General features: G+C 45.3%; 1 protein-coding gene across 1 annotated transcript in view; it reads left to right on the top strand.

Moving 5' to 3' along the window:
* The window catches only part of Ppn (proteoglycan-like sulfated glycoprotein papilin), a 97,419-nt gene extending 76,177 nt beyond the window's left edge, over positions 1–21,242 (top strand). Inside the window, exons 34-38 of the mRNA XM_072289515.1 lie at positions 1,054–1,122; positions 1,203–1,676; positions 10,858–11,241; positions 15,797–16,066; positions 17,008–21,242. Coding sequence (XP_072145616.1) covers positions 1,054–1,122; positions 1,203–1,676; positions 10,858–11,241; positions 15,797–16,066; positions 17,008–17,354 — 1,544 coding nt within the window. The 3' untranslated portion in view covers positions 17,355–21,242. The remainder of the gene's footprint in view (positions 1–1,053; positions 1,123–1,202; positions 1,677–10,857; positions 11,242–15,796; positions 16,067–17,007) is intronic.
* Positions 21,243–23,152: the final 1,910 nt, after the last annotated feature.

The raw sequence follows: 23,152 nt of genomic DNA, 5'->3' as shown, positions 1-23,152 counted from the left end.
GCCCACAGTTAAATGTGAACCGTGCACAAGAAAGCACATTAAAAAAACATGACATAACGACGACACATGCTCACAAGCAGCCCCTGGCCCTAGTGGGTTGCGAGGGGGCATGCACACTTCCAGCAGGGATCTGCAGCAGTTTTCCCGCTGAACAGTTTCCCTGCTTTCATATGAAGCCTTGATTGTCGCGCCTTCTTTAGTGTGTACGTACTGTCACATGGGGGGTCCTTTTCCAACAATGCAACTGCTGCATTACACATGCTCGTAGGCACAGCATCGTCATGCAGTGGCATTTATAATGTGATCGTTTCAATCAGCAGCTGACTCATCCACGGTGATCCAGAATTGATGAAGTAATTGCCGCAGCGAAGGTGCCGTCTGTCACTGGTTTGCTGTGACAATGACAGGCGACAATCTAGGATCACCTAAGGTGACATGTATCTCCAGCTTTTCATTTTAATTCCAGGTAGGGGCAAAAAAAAAAGAACATGTTCTTTCAAAAGAGTAACCTTGTTCGTGGGGGGGGGGGGGAGATAATTTAAAGTCTAAACTTAGCCCTTTAACCCCCAAGTCCAAGATTATATTGGCACAGTTTGTACTAATATTGTCAAGGATGAGTCCTGCCGATCACATGATGAGTTGTACTGATCGTGATGAACAGGCATTCCTGAAACTTGTCAACTTGTATCAGGTAGTGCATTTGAGCATGGTTTGACCACTGAAGCTTTTAGTTTCGTGGTTTACATTTCTTTTATCATCATGTGTCCGGGCAACTATGCAGACTACTTCCATTAAATTAAAATCAGCTATTCCGAACCACCCTTTGATTCAGCTGTCTTCAAAAGTTTCGAAAGGCGGATATGTTGGGCTCATTTTTTTCATTTCATATGTTAAATAATTTCAATCGGTCTTGCATGTTTTATAGAATGGAATAATATAGAGCGGAAGCGAAATGCATTTAGTAGTAATTATGTTTCTCCCCATAGAAAAGCCTCTCTTTCAAAGTATAGGAAGTTAAAAGTCATCATAATAAGCAAGCACTTTCTTTTGCAGAAAGTACCACCTCACATGTGTCCACAACGACGCAGACTCCAATTCTAACTCCTGAGCCAACAAATGAAGGTAAAACACTTATTGATTTTTAGTACCTCTGCCTACTCCCACCAAAAAAGAAACAGCTTTGCCTTTGTAAATAAAAAAAAAAAAAATGAAAAGAGATGAAGACTGCAAAAATGGGTCTAGGATTAGTGAGCATAACATTTTTAACAATAGGGTTCATTGTGGCATGACCTTAGATACTGATGTAGGGTATTACGCCGAAAACAGATTCATGAGTCGGTTAATCCAATCCAGAATAATCAAACTTCGGTTTCTTGCAGACCTGTCACCGCCCGTGCACCGTCCGGCAGAAATGGCAGCACACGCAAAGCCCGAGGTGACAGCCAACGCCGGCTCTGACGTGACACTGTCGTGCCTCGACCGGCCGTTCCTGATAGTGTCTGTCACGTGGACCTTCCGTGATGAGTCGGTTGAGAGCAATGAGGGGCGCTTCAAGATCTTGGTCGATGGCTCGTTGCACATCTCCCAGCTCACGGGCGACGACGCAGGCCCCTACCGGTGCACTGCCGATGACGGGCGCCAGAAGGTGTCACATGTCACCAACCTTGTTGTGTTCGGTGAGTTAAGGAGAAGGTATCCATAATGCATTCTCCCTTTCTTTTCCTCGCCAGCAAACTTCAGCACACTTAACCTTGAGGCAGCAGGGCTTGTCATTAAGCTACGTCGACGCACTCCTGACATTGCAAATCTGTTTGACTGCAAATTGATGCAGACTCTTGCATGCAGACTTATGCAATGTGGGCCCCATCAGTTTACACACAGTCTACAACAAATAAAGACATGGTAACCTAAGGGCACGGCTTTTGGGAACTTAGAGTGTTTTGTGATCATGCCAATGAACTTATCTATGAATGATAGCTTACGTGAAAACATGTCAAACTTTGTGTGCTGCTCTCATATTTCTGATAGTACTCGAAAGCATGTACGCTTCATGACAGTGAAGAGTGTACTGAAGCCAGTGTGCTTCTCACGCTGTCACGTTTAATTTGATGCTGTCAGTGTGGCCTTCTGTGTATCCGAGCTATTTGAGGCCTCACTGCTAGTGCCATCATTAGTTCTTGTGGTGTAAGTCTCACGGCACTATCACGACACTTACTTTTCATAGGGTAAACAACAAGATTTGTCTTCCTAGTTGGAAACTCTGAGAACGCAATGGTTGTCTTGAGTCTCGCAAGGTGAAGTCCGCATAGTTAGGCGTAGCTGAAAGAAAATTTCGAAAAAAAAAGGAAATGCTGAGTGGCAAAGCCAGTTCTGCATGAGGATTAATTTGATTCATCTACTGCATTGCCTCTGTAGTGGTACTACATAGCGTTTGGATGCTGAGCACGTTTAAGTCATAGTTTTGATTTCAAGCTCTGGTATGCTGCACTACAACGAAGGAGGGGCATGGGCGAATGCAGAAACGCTTGGGATTTTTGTCCCAAATCCACGCTCTGTACTGTATGGTAAAAAGGACCCCAGATAGTACATCGCTTAATCTAGAGACCCCCCCACCCTCTTACTGTGTCATGTCTCCCATAGCCAGAGTGTGAATTTAGGACAAAACTTCATTGGTCAGTCAGGCGTCTGTATTTGGGCATGGTCATTTGGGACGCCAGCTACTACAAATACTACATCGAAGGAAAGTATAGTACTTTATATGATTTGGTGCACATTATGTTACATTGCCTTCGTTTAAAGTTCACCCGACTGCATGCCCAGGTATTAACACTGAGTGCATGCAAATCTGTGCATTTTGGTTGCGCATGGTTCTGTGTTTGTGATTATCAGTGTTAAAGCACTACCATCTTTTTTTAGAGTACAGGATGTTGCTATTTGTAGCTTCAAATTTAGTCGACGTTTGTAGTTTAATAACACTGTTTAAAGGGGCAAGAATGTTTGGTGTACGATAACTGTCAGCATGAGGAGGTCTTAAAGTAAGGCTATCACAAGGACCTCCTATCGGTACTGCTTTAGTTTAGTACATAACAAGACAGGTGAATAACTTAGCAGCAGGCGTGCAAGGGATTAGAAAGGCATAATAACTGAAAATAAGCTGTATATAAACAAAACTAGTACAATGACACAGTTTCAAACATTGTACTGTACATGATATACACAAATTGAGAGCGAAGGAAAGAAACAAAGAAAGAAAGAGCTCAGTGTATATATATATATATATATATATATATACATATATATGAATACGGTACAAGAAAGCAGCAGGCAGCGTGTCTCAACCAGAGCAGCTCAGGCAATCTCGAGCTCGCGCCTCCCGGAAGACTGGCAATGTGTCTGCAGCGCCGGGCATTCATTCCTCTTCACTACAATCGCCCCCAATAGGAAAAGGAGCCATACTGGCGACTCATGGTGAACACAGAATCATGGGGTCGAATACGGCTTCAGGCGTTGTACGAGGATGGTTTCACGACCACGACGGCGTTGGTTCGTAGGTGGCGTGACAGGCTCGACAATATAGTTCACAGGTGATGTCTGCGCGACAAAACGGTAGGGTCCTTGATATTTGGACACAAACTTGGATGAGAGTCCAGCAGGAATGGCGGGAACCCAAAGCCACACAAGGGAGTCCAGAAGAAAGTGACAATGCGGGGGATCATCGTCACGCCGAGACTTTTATTGCCATTGGTCGACGGCTGTAAAGAAATGGGCGAGCTGACGGCATTCCTCTGCGTGGCGGGCAGCTTCAGAGATGGGTGTACATTCGGATGAGCTGGGTCTGTACGGAAGAATGGTGTCGAGGGTAGTCGAAGGTTCGCGGCCATACAAGAGGAAGAATGGGGAGAAGGTTGTGGTCGCCTGTGGTGCAGTGTTGTAGGCGAACGTGATGAATGGCAAAATGAGGTCCCAATCAGTGTGATCAGAGGCGACGTATTTGGAGAGCATGTCGCCAAGGGTGCGGTTAAATCTTTCCATCAGACCATTAGTTTGAGGATGGTAGGTGGTGGTGGTGCGATGAATGATGCGACATTCAGCAAGGAGCGGTTTACGATTTCGGAGAGGAAGACACATCCTCTATCACTCAAAAGTTTGCGAGGTGCACCGTGACATAGAATAAAGTTTTTCAGGTGGAAGGATGCAATATCACGAGCGGTGGCAGCAGGCAGAGCGACTGTTTCTGCGTATCGCGTCAAATGGTCGATGGCGACGTCTATGGAGCAGTTTCCGGAAGCCGAGCTCGGAAGGGGTCCACGAAGGTCAATGCCAATGCGATCGAAGTGCCTGGCAGGACATGGGATTGGCTGGAGTGGACCGGAGACGTTGTGAGCAGGAACCTTGCAGCGTTGGCACTGAGGGCATGATAGAATGTTCTTGCACACAAAGGTGTACGTGCCACGCCAATAATACCTGGAGCAAAGCCGGGTGTATGTCTTAAAGACACCCGCATGTGCACACTGTGGGTCAGTATGGAAGGTAGAACATACTTCACCACGAAGATGTCGAGGTATGATCAGCAACCACTTGTGGACGTCAGAGACATAATTCCGGCGATAGAGAAGTCCATTCCGAATTTCGAAGTGAGATGCTTGGTGGCGCAAAGCTCAAGATGGTGAAGGAACAGTCGATGGGTTTGAAAGGAAGCGGATAAGAGCTCTAATCTAGGCATCCTTGCGTTGCTCCGAAGCCATGTCGCAGCCTGCAGGGAACGAAAGTATACTTGGTTAACGGCAGAGAGGCAGGCATTGCTTTCAGTTGACACAGGCGAACAGGAAAGCACGTCGGCATCGGTGTGGCGGCCGCCAGAGCTGTAGACAATGCACACGTTGAAATCTTGCAACCGCAAAGCCCAGCGAGCTAATCGACCTGAGAGGTCCTTCAACGTGAACAGCCAACAAAGTGCATGGTGGTCTGTAATCACGTCGAAGGGGTGGCCATAGATGTAGGGTCGAAATTTACCAAGTGCCCAGATTATGGCCGAACATTCCTTCTCCGTAACGGAATAATTCTTCTCGGCTTTGGTGAGGGTGCGGCTTGTGTATGAAACGACGTACTCGTATCCAGATTTGCGCTGCGCGAGCACAGCGCCGAGTCCAACACCGCTGGCGTCAGTGTGCACTTCGTTCGGAGCTGTCGGGTCGAAGTGACGCAATATAGGCGGCGAGGTCAGTAGGCGGCGCAATTCTTGGAAGGCATTGTCACAAGCGGAGGACGAAGCGTAGTCGTTCAAGTTGCTCCGTAGAAGCTGATTCAAGGGAGCAGTGATGGATGCAAAATTCCGAATGAAGCGGCAAAAGTAAGAACACAGGCCAAGGAAGCTGCGAAGTTCTCTTACGGAGGAAGATTTGGGAAAATAAGCAACTGCACGGAGCTTGGCAGCGTCAGGAAGAATACCGTGTTTATACATGGCCAAGGATGGTGAGCTGACATACGCCAAAGTGGCATTTCTTCAGGTTGAGCTGAAGGCCGGCGGCAGTTAGGCACTGTAACATTTCCTCCATCCTACAGAGATGGGTGGGATAATCGGGCGAAAAAATAGCCACATCGTCTAAGTAGCACAGGCACGTTTTCCACTTGGGACCATGCAAAAAGTTGTCCATCATACGCTCAAATGTTGCGGGGGCATTGCGAAGCCCGAAAGGCATGACACGAAATTCATATAGGCCATCTGGTGTTACAAAGGCCGTTTTAGGTTGGTCTTTGGGTGCCATGAGGACGTGCCAATAGGCGCTGCGTAGGTCGATAGAAGAGAAGAACTCCGCGCCTTGGAGACAGCCAAGGGCGTCGTCACTTCTCGGAAGAGGGTAAACATCTTTACGGGTTATTTTGTTAATTAAGACGATGGTAATCGACACAGAATCGAATTGATTCATCCTTCTTAACAAGAACAACGGGAGATGCCCAGGGGCTATCCGAAGGCTGAATGACGCCGCGCTTGAGCATGTCAGCTACTTGGTCGTCGATAACACGGCGCTCTGTCGCGGATACACGATATGGTCTTTGTCGCAGTGGTGCACTGGTACCCGTGTCGATGCGATGACAAACAGTAGACGTGTGGCCCAAGGGAACATGCTGACAGTCGAAAGACGAACCGAACTTGTCGAGAAGGCGTAGAAGCTGGGCGCGTTGAGAAGCAGTCAACGTGTCGGTGATTGAGCTATGTAAAACATCGGGCGAAGTCGGCTCCTGCGCGGGGTTACAGGTCACTCCGGCGACCTCATGAGTGACGATGGGACCAGTTGGCATGTCAATGACGGCAGCAGGGTCGACACACTGGGCACGGCCAACGCACTCCCCACGAAGCAACGTGAGAGGACAGGGCAATCTGTTGGCGACGAGCACTCTGCTGACGCTGGCATGAACATCCAAAAGAGCGAAAGGCAGCGGGGAACGTCTGCGACGAGCGAAAATTGTAGATGGCGTAAATGTATGCTGGCATTAGCAACAATGTTGCATGACACTGTGGCAAGGGCAGATGAGTGTGTTGGAATTGTAACGTCTTCGGCAACAAATACTTTATCTACAGGTTCACGAGCATCAAGGAGTGGGGCATGACACAGCGTTTGAAATTCCACTTCAGCACGAGAACAGTCGATGACGGCCTTATTAGCGGAAAGGAAGTCCCAGCTCAAGATAATATAGTGGGAACAAGAACACAGCACCAAAAATTCGACGTTGTAGAGGAGGCTGTTGGTCACAACGCAAGCAGTACACGCAGCTGCAGGCGTGATGCGGTCTGCGCTGGCAGTTTGAAGTGACACGTTAAACAGTGGCGTCATAACTTTTCTGAGCAAACGGCAAAGTTTGGCACGAGTAACTGAAACTGCGGCACCAGTGTCAACGAGGGCGAGTGGGACGCTGTCCACAAATACGTCAATAACATTAGTTGGAGAAGGGAGAGGCCTTGGTCTGTTCGTGGGTGACGCAGTTCTTGCCTCTGGAACTGCGACGATTAGTTTTCCCGTTCCGGCGAAGAAGGACGACGACGCATTGGCGAAATTGAGTGGCGTCGAGGCGATAGCGAACGGCGGTGGTCCGAGTAGGAAGACATGTGGCCAGGGTTCTGAGACGCGGAGGATAACAGGTATGGGGAAACGTATGTTGCGGCGTCAAAGCTACGGCGGTAGGACGTTGCGCGGCGACGATAAAATTGTGCAACATGACCAAGTAGACCACAGGCAAAACATATTGTCCGGTTGTCAGGAGTGCGCCATTGTCCACTGCTGTGTGGGTACCGCAGCTGAACGAAGTGGGGAGCTGGATGCAGTGGCACGACTGATGGGGATGGCACAAAAGTCGGAGGTGGTGGCCACGCGAGAGCCTCGGCATAGCTGAGAGGTGCAGTCACTTCGGGAAAAGCAACGAAAGTCGACACCGGCGGAGTCTCGCGGGCAGAAGGGAGAGCTGCGCACACTTGCTCTTGGATGACCTTGCGAAGGTTGGCCGGCAAAGGCGAAGGTGGTGGCGTGGCTGAGGACACCAGCGAAAGCTGATAAGCGACCTCAGCACGGACGAACTCTTTTATTTGGCAAAGCAGGGAGTCCATCTCAGGAGTCACGGTCATGCTCGCGAGGGTTTCGTCGGAAGCAGGGGGGCGCCACGTGAGAAGGCGCTGTCTGCAGAGCTCGTCGAAACTCTGGCAAAGCTCAATGACCTGAGAGACAGTGCACGGGTTTTTGGAGAGGAGCATATGAAAGGCATCATCGGAAATGCCCTTCATGATGTGACGTACCTTGTCCGCATCAGCCATCGTCGGGTTGACACGCCGGCAGAGGTCCACGATGTCCTCTATGTAGCTGGTGAACGTTTCACCAGTGTGCTGGGATCGACTTAGTAGGCGTTGTTCAGTGCGAAGTTTGCGCACTGTTGCGTACTCCAGGGTAGCGTATCGTACTGCTGCCGAGTTGTAGCGACGCCTGCCTATCGAAGCTCCACCGACGTTACTATTGGGTAGCGTGGCGTTGTCGGTAGGCTGCAAGCATCCGGTAGACCATGGCGACCGGGCAAGGACGAGGCGATTTCTAGTGCGAAACTAGCACGGTTTATTCAAAGGTTGGTGAAAGATGAAGAGAAGAGAATGAAGTGATCTAAAGTACATTTCGGAGCCCCTTAAATAGGCTCTCTACAATTGTGGGAGGGATCTTGCTTCCGTCGACGTTACGTGACTGGCACAGAGTCGGATTGGCGGAAAGCGGGCCCCGCCTCCGGTCATACCACGCCTCTGGTTGTACCGAGCCTCCAGGAATTGTAGACGCTTGTCCGTCTGTTTTACGCGTTGCTGGTTCGTGGAAGTTCTCCTGTAGAGTTTGACCGTTCGAGGAATGGGTCCCTCTAAAGTCGCACACACACACACACACAAAGGGGCCTGTAAACACTGCGGGGCTTTCGCCAGACCGGCAGACACTTGAAAATGGTCGTAGTGAATTAGGAAGTCACGCTTCATTTCGATGAGGCATGGTGGGTGAAGGTCGGGTGAAATTCCTTTCTGCACGTGGTGTCAGATGCCAACCGTAGCTGGAGAAGTCACGCCTCATTTCGACGAGACATGGTGAGAGAAGGTCGGGTGTAATTCCTTTCTGCACGTGGTGCCAGACGCCAACCGTAACAGCACGCCAGGGCGGCCAAAAATTTCTGTGATGCCGGTTTTGAAGCTAGCCCACGTGCGGAGATCGGCTTCGTGGTTTTTGAACCACAGCTTGGCCACGCCCGATGAATAGAAGATAGCGTTGCCGAGCTTGAGGGGATCATCCCATTTGTTGGTGTTGCTGGCGCGTTCATACGATTCCACCCAATCTTAACGTCTTTCTCATCAGTGCCGCTGAAGATGTAAGGATCCTGCTGACGCTGGGCACCGGCACATGCGATGGCCGGAGTAACCGGTGGTGATGTCGGGCTGGGGTCGTCAGGCATGACGGATGGCTGAGTTCGGGTGCATAATTCCAGGTTGGGGGAAAACTGCAGCACCTCCACCAGAATCTAAGAATACAGTACAAGAGAGCAGCAGGCACCAGAGCAGCTCAGGCAATCTCGAGCTCGTGCCTCCCGGACGACTGGCGATGTACCTGCAGCGCTGGACATTCCTCTTCACTACAATATATATATATATATATATATATATATATATATATATATATATATATATATATATATATATATATATATATATATATACGAGCATTAAAAAAAGACTCATTAATGATATAAAATGCTTGGGTCATTGTAGTTGTTTATTCTTGACTGGGGGTAAAAAGTAGAGCTACAACTTTCCTAATGTGTGAAAATAAGGGCTAAGACGGGCTTGAATTTTTTTTTAGTCACAGCTCACAAAGTTGTCAATGTAGAGAAAGCTTGACTTCGTGTGGTTGCAACTAATTTTCCTAAAGTAATAGCAAAAGTTCAGACATGAAGCGGCACTTATCTTATCACTGAGAGAGAGAGAGAGAGCAAATGATAAATGAAAGGTAGGGAGGTTAACCAAGACTGACACCAGTTGGCTACCCTACACTGGGGAAAGGGAAAAGCGGATGGAAAGATTAAATAACACTATGCTTATGAGTTAGACATGCAACACATGATTATAGAGTCAGTGCGATAATTTGAGGACTATGTAAAGGCGCCCTGAGTCCTTTAGTTACTTCAAACCAATCTTCCGGCCGCGCAACGGTCCTGTACATACCATGAACTACAATTTTTTTCGCCAACCTTTTATGCTGGCTGATCTGTAAACCTCCTTGACCTGCCAGAGGAAGGTGCTACAATACCCTGGACTTGGATGTACTTTGGTAGGCTACAAAGTTGTAGCCAGCTTGTCTTCTGTTGTTGCAAGCAGACCTTGTTCTTTCTCATAGCAACAACGTAATGCTTAATAGGAGGCTTTCATCAGTCTTAATTTATGTGGAAAGCAGCTCTGCCAGTACAATATTTTCAGCATTGCTGCAGGATGAGAGTTCAAGTGGCTGAAAAGAAATTAGTGGACATCGAGGTATTCTTGTCTGGAGCTACCTGTAACTCTGATGCCAGGAGACAGCATCTTGAGGTGGCCTGATTGCTGCGTGCATTCTAACGCTAATATTGCAAATGAAAGGGCATAGAAAAGCGTAGATGCACAACTTGGAGCTAATCTGCGAATGAAGGTTGTTCTGCGCTATGCACTAAATACACAAAATTTGCAAGCTGTATGCAGTACACAAAAGGGTTGTGGCTTGCATTTTTGGCCAGTCAGTTAGGTTAAGTGATTGAATATTTAGACAGGCAATTCTACTGAAAGCATGAGAGGCCAACCACACTTGTTATTTTATTGGTTCTGATCACTTTCTTTACCCCACAACCCCCTTGCCTCATACCTTTCTATTTCGGCCTCTGTTTTAAGTTGGAGTGGAACTTCAGTTATAGGTCAGTAATCAAACCTCTAAATAATGAAATATTAGATAAAACGAAATATTGGATATAACAATGCTTGAAATGTTTCTCGTCAATATTGGCATTAAGTGAATATTGGATATAAGAAAGGTATTTTTGCATTGAACGCGACTTCGTTATAATAACGAGGTTCAACTGCATAGTGCATTGACTCTTCTTTGTACTGTCTCGTGCATGTTGGAATGCTGCAAAGCATCTTGAATGAATGAGTTGCCTGCTTTGATATGGTGTGCTTTATTGTAACTAAAACAGCACACCACTGTTAAACACTAGACTAACCCTGCATGCACCTCCTCTCTCCTTTTTCTTCTTGCAACCCATTTCCCATCCCCCTCAATGCATGGTTCCCGCCGCCACAAACTCGTCGTCACTAACCCCCACCAGTGCCTGCTACAATCAAGCCCTCGAGCGCGACGGTGACCGTGACTGTGTCAAGCACGGCACGACTGTTATGCTTGGCCGTTGGCCACCCGACTCCCATCGTACAGTGGTACCGGCACGGCAAGCAGCTGCCACAGCGGAGCGCGCGCTACGCCATCCTAGCAGACTTCACGCTCGCCATCCAAAACGTCACGCTCGAAGACGAGGACATTTACATGTGCCGCGCGTACAACTACTACGGCCAGCCAGCTGTCTGGAAGGTGTCCCTCTCCGTGCTGCCATTGAGTCGGGAGCCGCCAGTGCCGGGACGCCGCCGGCGCCGCGGTCATGGCTCACGGGGTTCATCATTTCGGCGTACAGGCAGGAAAATATATCTGACCGGCAACGGTGCGTAGCAACGCACAGTGGCGCGAGAAGATGGGAGCGGTCACTCTGTACTCGGTGTGGCTGGTGCCCTGTCTTATTGCGTTGGTCATGCTTTGAGTTAGTTGTATGTGTGGACTTCAGGAAACTCTGTGGCTAGTGCCTCACTTCGGACTGTCTCTTTGTCCTTGGGCCGTTGTCACGGCAAGAATGGTTTATGTGCATTCGAGCACAGATTAAGCACATTATATCTTCCAGAGTAGCATGGTCTACCTTTGCAGAGTTTACAGTGTGCTCTTGAATCACTACAGATTGAAGATATTACAGGCAACTATAGCTCCTTAAATAGCTTGTTAAAGTAACGTAAAGAGTGAGGCTCTTACAGAACTACATTTCAGGAAGCCATCTGGAATCTTGGAGCTCAAGGAATATTACAGTTTGAGTAAGAAAGGCTAAGGCTTAAGAAGTAATTTATTGCAATCATAAATTTAAGTGACACAGTTCAAGCCTCTGGCACGAGGTGCATCACAGGAGAATTCTAGTTGGCCTGACATGAGCTTTATGTATCACAATGTCTGTACATATGTATTCACATGTTTTTCATAACATAAAAACATAGCCATACAGGATTTGTTTTCCTTCTCATTTTTTTGCCCAGTTTTTGTGGCCAGTCAAAGGCTTGATGCATTAGCTGCCTCTACAACCTTAGAAGCTAGAAACTGCCACATTCACAATAAACATCCACCTTGATTAAATTAATTTTCTTCACTTCGAAGACGGCACAGACGGCAGCCACCTTTCTGGTCGGTAGCCAAAAGGATCATAAAAGCAGGACCACATTGAAATCAGTTATTTGGCTCATTCTGCATTCTGAAAAGGCAGCGTCAGTATTTTGCTGCAAGATAATTTGTGGTACAATGCCGGCAAGAAGATACATTGTGCATTTTAGGTCTTTCCACAATAGCATTCATGCATGAATGGATTGTCAAGACGTAGGTAGGCTGGGCACGGATCACCCCAAACTACTGAGGTTTAGCTCGTCGCCGCAAGTGCATCAGCTGCAGTTTGTTGCAGTTTACAGCGCACCTTCCCAGCAGAACCAAAATGCACAAAACAGAATAAAAGACTTGTGAAAGCCAAGTGTACATATGTCACTTCCAATAGGCTAGTGATTTACGTTTTGAAGAGCGTCTGTCACTTGGTGCTTGTACGTCTGGGAAGGTACGTGTTTGGCTTAACTTGGCTTAACTGCTTGAAAAGAGACTGGAATATAAACAGCAATATGAACAGTAGTAAAATCACTCTGCAGTAGTCTTGCTTAAGCTTGCTTCTGAGGCATGTCAGACGCTTATACAGGATGCCAGCCTGATGCTTTTTACAAGTGAACACACATCATAGTGAAAGGTGGGTGCTTTACACAGATCTGTGCTACATATTTAAGTGCGAAAAGCTGAAATGTACTGCTTTTGCGACAATATTATACACAACGAAGTGGTGGGAATAGATTAGTGTGGAGACGTTAGAGCTTGTCAATTAGTATACATTATGTTCTGAATATGGAACAGATTGCATCGCCAAAAGCAGGCACACTTTTATGCCACGAAAGAGAATGGCTCTGTAGAATGTGATTTTATCACAGTACTAGACAGACAATGTTGCAGTTTTGCAAGCCTTTCTATCTGTTTATGTCAGTTAAGTTTCTTCTCGCAGGACATCCAGGCAGACTATTCTTCAAAGTGTCTTTGTTGCCGTCCGACGACACTTTTCACTCGGGGAGGTGAACTTAGGAATACATGGGTGTATCAAAAAAAGTAGGATACATCGACTCGCGGTGGCCAATGATCAGCTCGCTAGCTTCACCCTTCTCATGTCTACACACTCTTTTAAATATCATTGCGAATTGTAATGGTACTCTTATTTTACCCCTCCTCACTAAAATTCTACCAATCAGTTCCTGTACATGACGTCTTTTCCAAGTAAGTGGGGCCACCAACAATCCACATTGTGACCGCCTTTTTCTCTAGCCCAGTTTCTGGAACACACAGTCCAACACTTAAATAAATGACACATGGCCGTCTTGCTCAAAGTTCACACGCCTCGGTGAGCTGGCCCGGTGTAATGGCATGCCCCACGAACACATGAATAGCCCTGGAAACACATAAATTGCCCCGCAAACATCTTTATCGCTCCGCAAAGATATAAATCGCCCCGTAAACACGTAAATCACCCCGTGAGCTACTAAACCTGGATATTCTGCAGAATCTCAGGTGCGATGTTGCCGACAGGCCTCCCATTGCATAAATATGCTCGACAGCATAAACTGTGTGTCTCCCACACTACAATGGGAATGCCGCCACTTGTGGCAGTGCCTGTGTTTCTGTTAGTCCACAAGAACACCCCTATGTGCTGCTGAGTGACATGCGCGCGGTGAAGCGGCTGCTTGGTCTCCCTGAGTGCAAAGAGTTGCCGGACAATGATGAAAACACTTGGAAAAATCGTCGGCCTGGAAGTCCTGGGAGAAAAAACTTAACTATGTGTTTCATAATATATAATGGGAAGCACTGTTAGCTAGCACTGATTTGTTGTCCAATAGCTACATAGCGGTTCATGACTGCCGATTAAAAAAAAGGAGGGGGGCGGGAATTGGAATTCTGCCTCATTCGGTTTCTGCATGCAGTCAACCCCTGATAGCTTGACCTTAATGGGACAGCAATATTGGTTTGCATTATCTGAAGGTACAAATTAAAGGAAGTCTCAAATAAGCTTCTATAGAAGTATGGCTACCTCGTCGGATGTTGTTGCCACGTCCAAATTAAGCAGTTGGAAAAAAAAACATTAAACCTGTTTACATGGACTTCACCGAGCGCACGGACCATGAGTGAGAGGATGGCACACATACTTATATAGTTAGTTGCTTATGTGTGACAACTGCACGTAGCACTATAGGCCGTCTAACCTCGTTATAACAACATTGCATTTAGCATGAAAGTAGCCTCATTATATTCTATATATATTATAATCATATATTAATTACATGTTGATATTGGTGAGAGACGTTTCTTCTTGACTCCATTATATCCAATAATATGTCATATCTGGGTTCGTTATGTCGAGGCTCAACTGTCTAAATGCGTCAAACCTGCACAAGCCTCCCAGTGCCCATAGATGTTCAGTGTGTGCAGAAATGTATGGTACACATAGAGACAATGAATGAGAACATGAGACACATCCTTTGTCTGTCATCTGTGTTCACTGTATAGCACATGCAAACATGTCAAACCAACTAGGCTAGCCTTGTGACACATCCTCCAGATTAGCTCGCATTGACACAGTGAAGGTCGACTACATTTAGATGACACTGTGCTTGAGAGGGGTGCCTTTTGTTACTGTGGAAAAGGAAAGCAGCTGCTCTTAAAACACTTGCTACTGGCACTCCTTTTTGTATGACTGCACTTGGCCTTCATGCATGCTCGTATGACTTAAATATTGAACCTTCTTTATTTCGTGTATAGAGGCTCACCTGCGAAGTAAAATGTGAGGAAGTCTGGTGCTTAAAGGGACACTAAAGGAAAATGTCAAGTCGAGCTGCATCGATAGATTGTTCGTCTAGAGGTCTGTTGTCGTTTTCCGTGTGCCAGCATATCACTTTTGTCGCATAGAAAATTACCGCCGAAGGTCCCACTGCTGCTCCTAAATTTGAACTGCCTGTGCCGAAATAGATGAGTTGGCATAATCTCCATGCGACCTCCCTCTATGCTCCTCTCTATGAATCAGCCGGTGCCCATGTCGCAGGGGAGGTGCCACAGCCCACAACAGATGACACCACTCCGATCTTCCATTTTCGTCATTTTCTTACTTACAAAAGCTTTGTTCTCAATACGAACAATACATTCATTATTACAGAAGCTTAATCTTTCAATCTAGTCCGACTTAACATTTTCCTTTAATGTCCCTTTATGTGTTGAGAAATAGACAGAAAGACAGGGAAGTTAGTTATGTGTTGAGAAAGACAAGAATAACCTAGGTGGCACAAGTACTAAACTCTGACTGGGAGTGCTCCCAAAGCACAATGTTTATAAATTATTAAAATAAGTAAAAGAAATTAGTTAATTATAGATAATATTGCGCAATTTTGTGAGTTTTTTTTTACTGTTCCTGTTTCCACTGACTCATGGTGAAAAGGTTACAGACTTGCTATTAAGGCAGCAAGGGCAAGACTAAAGGCATTTTTTGTGTGTCACCTCAGCAGCCCGTTCTCCAGTCTGTGATTTGAGCGAGAGGATTTCTCTGTTGGTGAGGCTCGATGCAAGTTGAGCCATGACTGGCTAAAACATTAATTTCTTGCAAGCAGCTTCCATTGTGGGACGTAAGTAAGGTGCATGACCTTGGAAAGAAATAACACTGGGTGTATGTGCATGCGTGCATGCGTGTGGGGCAAGCATTTTCTGTTCATAATAAAAGTCTCCATTGGGACGTACTTAGTGATCTCTTCAGTAAATGCGTAAGTGTTCCTGATTTAAGTGCAGTATGACAGCGGTTGAGCGCAAGCACTCAATAAACTCTCTGCATCTCATTGCAGAGGTCGTGACAGTCGACGTGGTGATAGCTACCAGCGAGAACCGTGTGGGGGCACCTCTGCAGCTTGATTGCTACGTGACTGGTGCTCCCGAGCCACGTGTCTCCTGGCTGCATGACGGCAAGCAAGTCGAAACAGACAGCCATCACGTTGTCATGGAGAACCACACGCTGTTGATTCCATCAGCGGCGATGTCAGACGAGGGTGAATACTCCTGTCAAGCGGACAATGGCCACAGCAATGAATCTGTCTCGGTTCACATCATCATGGACGGTAAGTGCCATCCATTGACCTTTGTGGGGTGTTGGTAATTTTGTGCCACATCCGAGTGGATGCTGACTTTCTACCTTTCTGTAACATTCCTCCACCCTATGGGATTTCATAGGATTTGTCTCTGAGCAGTACTGTTCTAAAGAACAAGATTGAGCAGTTGGTGCACGTTCATAATTGTGTGCAGTACAGAACAATGTATAATACTATTAAAGCAACTATTTCCTTTAACTGTATTATTTTTTTTTGCCTATGTTTGCTTGCTCGTGTTAATTGGTTTGATTATTTGCTTTTGTTCACCTTGTCTTCTGCTAATTTATTGTTCTCTGCTCTTTCCCACTCTTGATATAGCATTATAATAGGGCTGTAGTATGTATAAATGAATGAAAAGGACTGAGGGTTCAAAGAGGAACAACACAAATCAACACTTGTTTTGCTTCAACGTTTGTTCCTATTGCATTTCTCCGTGCAGAGCAATAGAGCAGCTTTGAGACAAGTGAGCAAAGGAGATGAAAAAGCACTTGCTTTGGCATTATATTATGCCATGGCTCTTAGTAAATCCTATTTATCATAAGTGCACTTCTTGAGATTTTGCAGTTAGGTAATTAAAAGCGATGCATTTTTTATATGTTGTCTAGAGAGTGCGAACAGTTCACTTGAGTAAATGAAGTGTAAAGCATGCCTCATAAAGCCTTCCTGCATGGAGCATCTCTGCACAATTTTTTTTAAAGAAGAAAGGAGGCATTCATAAAACTTTAATCATAGCTTTCAGTGTCTAAAAATACTTTGTTACATTTACGGGCCTTTGCCACAACTTGCAAGCATGAGAACATCATGAGCTGAAAAACTTGTCATAGGGTTACATTCTGACAGTTGCTTTTGGTGCAAAATTATCAGCAGAAGTAAGTGCCCAGTGCCTTCAATGAATGTCATCTTTTTTGCAGATATCTATGTTCCGGAGTCGTGCACTGACAACCCCCGCTTTGCGAACTGCAACCTCATTGTGCGTGCTCGTTACTGCACAAACAAGCACTACTCAAGGTTCTGTTGCCGTTCATGCATGCTTGCTGGCCAAATTCATGCTGATGGCAATGGGTATACCAACGGCAATGGTAATGGCAATGGATACGGCAATGGATACGGCAGTGCTTATGGAAACGGCTTCAGCAATGGTAATGGCTTCGGCAATGGCTACATCAACGGATACAGCAACGGAAATGGTCATACCAATGGGTACAGGAATTTCACTGGAAACGGGAATGGAAATGGCAAGGCTAATGAACTTGCCTAAGCAAATGTTGTCGATTCTGCAACTCAGGGTTGTTATATTGCTTTCCCAGTCTTTTCGTATTCGATTTTCAGTGGTCTAAACTGTCTTCAGAGTTTGCAATGACTCTTTTTTTCTTTACACATATTCTGGTGATTGTGGCACTTAGTTCATGTGCCTTATCATAGAAGTGGGTGTTTATACAATCACATCATCTTGTTGTTAACAAGATATTTCGTTCTGGCCTCAATAGAGAGTGTAGTGTCAACACATTTGCCAGGACTGAATGCAAACATCTTTGGTTGAGACTTGTCAAAGTGCCATCTGAAAGAAATGCAAAATTCTCAGCCTTAGGAACAGCACCAGGTTGATAATCAAAACTGATTGCGCAAGATGCAACATCCTCAGCCTCAGGAACAAGATCACATCGATCTAATGAACACTTATTTCTTAAAATCACTTGCAATCTTTACACTGATGTCTTAAGAATTTATATTTCATTGTCTCGTGTAATTAATTATTCCCTAGGTGTGACATAGTTCCACAGGCTGTTGTGTTCATTTGTACTACTTTGAGAAATGCATTGGCCTGGCGATAAGCTGATGTCAGCTTAGTACGATGGCATTTGCATAGTGCGATCATTTTCCCAATTACATGGTTTCTGACCTTGTTTTCACCATTTTCTTACATGTATTGCTTTAACACAGCATTACCTTGCAGAAGTCATATGGCTTTGTGTGCAATACGTCAAGCCTTAGAAACAAAAAACTAAAAACAAAAGGCATTGCCATGCAATAATAAGTTAAATCAAAGAGTGGCATATCATTACTTGCGGCATGTGCACTTTCAAGAAAAGAGTTGCTGCTGAAGCATCAATGAAGAACTGAGGGCATGCAAGAAATGAATGCTACTTATTTTTTTCTCCTTTGTTTATCATATACATACATAAATTGTGCTTAATATGCAAATTCCTTTAGTGACAAGAGCTGTTACTTAATTCGAGCTTGTGGCCTACTTGTCATTATAAACGTGCCTATACAGCCATTTGTGCCATTTCTAAAGGGTACTTGTTACTTGTGACAGAGTTCCTACCGAAAGCGTTGTGCTTTGATGTTGCCAAACAACTTTCATTATGTAATGGGCAGGAATGGGGCTTTATGAAGGCTGTTTACAAAAGTCTGCTGATAAGACTTGCGTTTTAAGCATAGCAATCATTTCTTGACTCGTGCAGCAAGAACTTCAGCAGATACCGATGGCCACCTTATTTGTGGTCAGTGCTGTATTACGCCTACAAGTTACGCTCCCCACATGGTGTGTTCAACTTGCTGTGCTCGTTTCGCAAAACACTGGTTTTTAAGCCCAGTGGCCACGGACAACATGCATGTGCCGGTAATGTTACTCGCATACTGCCAAACCTTGATTGCGTGTCTCGTTTTTTGCCCATGGTTTTGTCAGGGTGAGTTCCGCTGGGCGATCTGGAAGAGTTGCGTGAATCCGTAAAGTGAGTGTGCGGGCATGCATCTTGACATGCCAGACACTCAACATGGCAGAAATGCTCCACACCAGATCAAAGCGTAGGTCATTGGTTACATTGAAACAACTTACGGTGATGGAACCCCTGTGACCGTGCTTTGTTATAATTTGACTATACCGCTGTCACCTGCTTTATTGAAAAGCTCGTTGAATAATCGTCGACATAGCTTGAGCCTCGAAAGCAGCAAGTGCAGCTGCAGTGTGAAAAAGCAGTACATATCTTGCACAACTGCTTACATATAGTAGTAAAATGAAGCAAACTGATCCTCTCAGCTGGTGGAAGTAACACGGCATTCCTTTGACGTTTCGGCCAAGTCTGTGCCTCAATGATAAAGGAAAGAAGCGATCGGCTGTGGAAGAGTAATTCAATTAGAGAATAACAGTAGTGAACATGAACTCATTCTGAGTACAGTCATGAAAAAAGCAAATCTTGTGCCACAGAATGCAAGGAATCTGCCCCTTCTGGATTGACCTGTGGAATGCGCCATCACTTTTGCAATACTATATACCCAACACTGCCAGTGTGTCATATTACAAGATGCTCTAGTCTGTCACCACCACCTCTCCAATGCATTCCACGAGAGATGAGCATGGAACAGCATTTGTGTGTGTGTTTTTTTTTGTATGTGTCTGTGTTGTCCTTCCAGTAGTGTCCCTTGCGCAGTGACATTGTTTTGCATTTTGTTCACTCTCTGGGAGCAATTTTTCAAGTAGCCTGCAAAACAGGACTTTGTGCTTTTTATACTGGTTTACTTCATTTTAAAAACGTTAATCTCACTTTCAGTTTTTTGCTTCACCCTTTGCTCATCCTAATGCTGCCCAAACTTGTGTGTAGGTGCGATCGTAAGATGCATGCAATGTTGCCCCATGATCATGAGCTCAAAGTTCGAATTTGCCAATCCTCTTTCTCATCATTTAGAGGGACTGTACTCCGGTCAGAGATAAGTGCTCGTGTTATATGGTCTTGTAGTACTTATGTAAGTGTTGTAGTGATGTGCACATGAAAAACTTTGCAATAAATCACTAAAATGTGCATAGAGAAGACCATGAGCTTGCTTGCATGCAAAGATTGCTTAACACATTCTTCCTAAGAACAGCCGGGTCACTGTCATACAGTTTTATTGTCTGTTGCCAAATTGTGAGCAATCTAGTGCAGAAGGTAATGTCCACTTGTAAGGCTTGTATGCTGTTATTCGATGCTGCGCCTAATTTCACGACAGCGGCTTTAATCTACCACAAGACCACGAAACTCAGTTGGGGTGTTGCAGTAGTGTTTTAGCGAAGGACATTTGTGCAACAATGTGCACAAAATGGAGCATGCACTTTTGTATCCAGCACACAGTGTCTGTGCACGGCTTCTGTTCCAACTATTATCAGCATTTGCTATTTTAAGTTAACTTTCCTTTTTAACTATTTCTCTTAAAACAAGGGAGAGATTCACAGCCTATTTGTCTACATTAAAAGATACTTTTGAAAATTGCACTTTCTCACTGGAGAAATATTTTTATTAGCAGAGGAAATGATGGCCAGTATTTTTTTTTATCGAATATTGCACTCAAACCATGGTGGCAATGAGATTCTTTTGATGCCAATTGCTTCATGGTATTTTTGCATGTTTAGTGGTTATTTTTTACCACAATATGACCTGAAAGTTCTGAGGCTGCCTTTTATTTTTTTCCCGGGTGTCTTCATATACACTGGTTTATTTGCCTTGGCTTTGACCAAACAATGCCAGAACGTATGATATCGCAGGAAGCTTGTGAGGGAACATCAAAGTAGCATTACTGTGTTCCTCACTTTCACGTAATTTCTGGTTGCCAAACCTGCCCTCACTGTAAGACTGGCCTAGTATGTACTTGCAGTTCCAGAAGTGGAATGTATGAGTCAAGTTTGTGTTTCTTTTTTCAGAAGCCACTGTACTGTTTGTTGAAGCCTGATGTAAGCAAATCTCATTGCAGGTGTCTGCACAGGCACAAACATTACAATGCAGTGATGTAACGCAACAGTGAAAGAAATTCAGATTGTAAGATCTGAATGATTTCAAGCAAAGCTATGCGCCATTTCATCTCTGGCACACAGCTTGCTTCAGGCCACATGGAAAGACACAGTATCATTGTTTTATACGTTCTGCCTTACTGTACAGTATTATTTCTTTCTTGGCAGTCTTTTGGCCAAACAAGCTGCAGTGTTGCACTCTGTTGCGTCATTGCAAGTCTTGCTCTGTTTTGACAGTATTGTTTCCATAAATCATATTTAAATGTACTTGGGCATTGGCGCTTTTATGCACAAGTGTCTTTCTCTTTTTGTGTGGGACAAGTGCTTTCGCATGTTTGTGTAACCGTCTCGTCTTGTACATATAAAAAATGAATTGGCAGTATATTCTGGCCTGCTGTGTTCTTTGTGCGAAAGGTGTCTGGCGCAGTTTAGCCAGGAGCTTTATTTCCTGACACACTTGTGCGCTTTGCTGCCTGTCACTTCAGCTCATCGCTTCACAAGTCCTTAGATATATATTGTTTCAAGGGGTCAGCTGATTGTGAGATCGAATCCCGGCAACGGTGGCCGCACTTCGATGGGGGTGAAATGCGAGAACACCTGTGGGCTTAGATTTAGGTACAAGTTAAAAAACCCCAGGTGGTCCGAATTTCCGGAGTCCTCCACTATGGCATGCCTCATAATCAGATCTGGGTTTTGGCAAGTAAAACCCGATAATTTAACTGTGAGATTGAAGCAATTGTACAGGGTGCCCCAACTATCGTCCACCAAGATTTAAAGATATGCAAATGCCATGTAGCTGGACAGAACCATCCAGCCAGTTTACCAGCCAGAACCATCCAGTTGTTTACTTTCGCTTGGAGATACTGAGATTATTTCTTGCATTCTGTCTAATTACATAATTTGTCTTAATTAATCAGCTCAAAAATTATAAGATGAAAAGTGTCAATGAGAAATTTGTAGAACAGCATGAACAACTGCTGATACAATTTTATGTTGCTCAATACGTGCTACATAAAAGAGTTTTTCCAAGCATGAAAGCAGCCCGTGAATACACGCAAAGTGCCTCGAGCAGCCAGTCGCGCAGTCATTTCGTGTGTATTCGCGGGCTTCTTTCACACTCCGACATATAGCCTCCGAGATTTAGCAGCTGCCTCCAAGACTGCCGCCGCTGGTCTGTGGGGCGTCTCCATTTATTTTAGCTAGCAGTTGGCGCGATATATGGGAATAGCCAAGAATAGCCAGAGCCAGTACAAGCTAGTACTGTAGTGCAATAAAGGCAAGTGTTACGGAAGGTATTTGCACACGCACAAAAAAAGTTTCTTTTTCTCTGTGTAATGACCACACCCTCGATTTTCACCCCAAATCTCGGAAAAAACCTGTGGCCATTACATACGAGTATATACGCATACTGAAAAGATTTTGCGCCAAAAAACAACACACACAAGAAAGACGACGACACCACGGGCGCTACTTCAACTGTTTAATGAGGGTGAAAGCATTCGACATAAGCCCCGAGAACGAACTACAGGGGCGCTGCGAGCGCCGCTCGCGTGACGTCAGGGCAAGGACTCGCGCCTGTCGTCTGCTACAGTTCGGGCGTTGTCCGGGCGCTTTCTGCGGTGTTTTCGTTTGTTCGCCCTCGTTCTCTCGGCTTGTATACTTATGGTGGGCGTCTCAAATATATTTTTACGGCGTCTTACTTTGCGAACATTTATTCAAAGAGCTAATTCCTTAAACAACAATGCAGCTCTCAAAGGCAACGCTACAGTGCCAGCCGAAGGAGCGCAGACTAGCCCATTGCGGGTTTTTTATGCGCGGATGGACAATCGCAAAAACATAGCATATAAGAATCCAGCTATGATACCATACCTGCCGCGGTACAACAAGTATCACAAACGCTGGCTATATATGACTTCTACAACAGTTACGTTGATTTTAATCCACTAAAACAGGTTTGCTCACGACGAGTACTTCATGATATAATATCGAATTTTTGCATTTCTTCACAGAAACGCTCGGCAGTAACACGGGGACTTAACTAATACTGCAGTTTAGATTCTAAAAGCACCACTTGCTTCTTTAACTGCTTGTCAGCATTAGGCGGTTCTTCACGTGTTTATTTTAAGCGGCGGAAATTTGAAGTAAAGTTAATGAAGGCTTATAGCTATTTACAGACTGCAAATAGGAATGTACCAATATATATTCCATCAACTCACTTGAGAAATTTACTGGTGCTTGTTGCTTGAGGAATATACATGAGGAATATTTTTGGCGAACTGACACAGGCTGTTCGG

Source organism: Dermacentor andersoni, chromosome 7, assembly GCF_023375885.2.
Source record: "Dermacentor andersoni chromosome 7, qqDerAnde1_hic_scaffold, whole genome shotgun sequence".
NCBI classification, from domain to species: domain Eukaryota; kingdom Metazoa; phylum Arthropoda; class Arachnida; order Ixodida; family Ixodidae; genus Dermacentor; species Dermacentor andersoni.
This window is presented reverse-complemented; position numbering and strand designations above follow the sequence as displayed.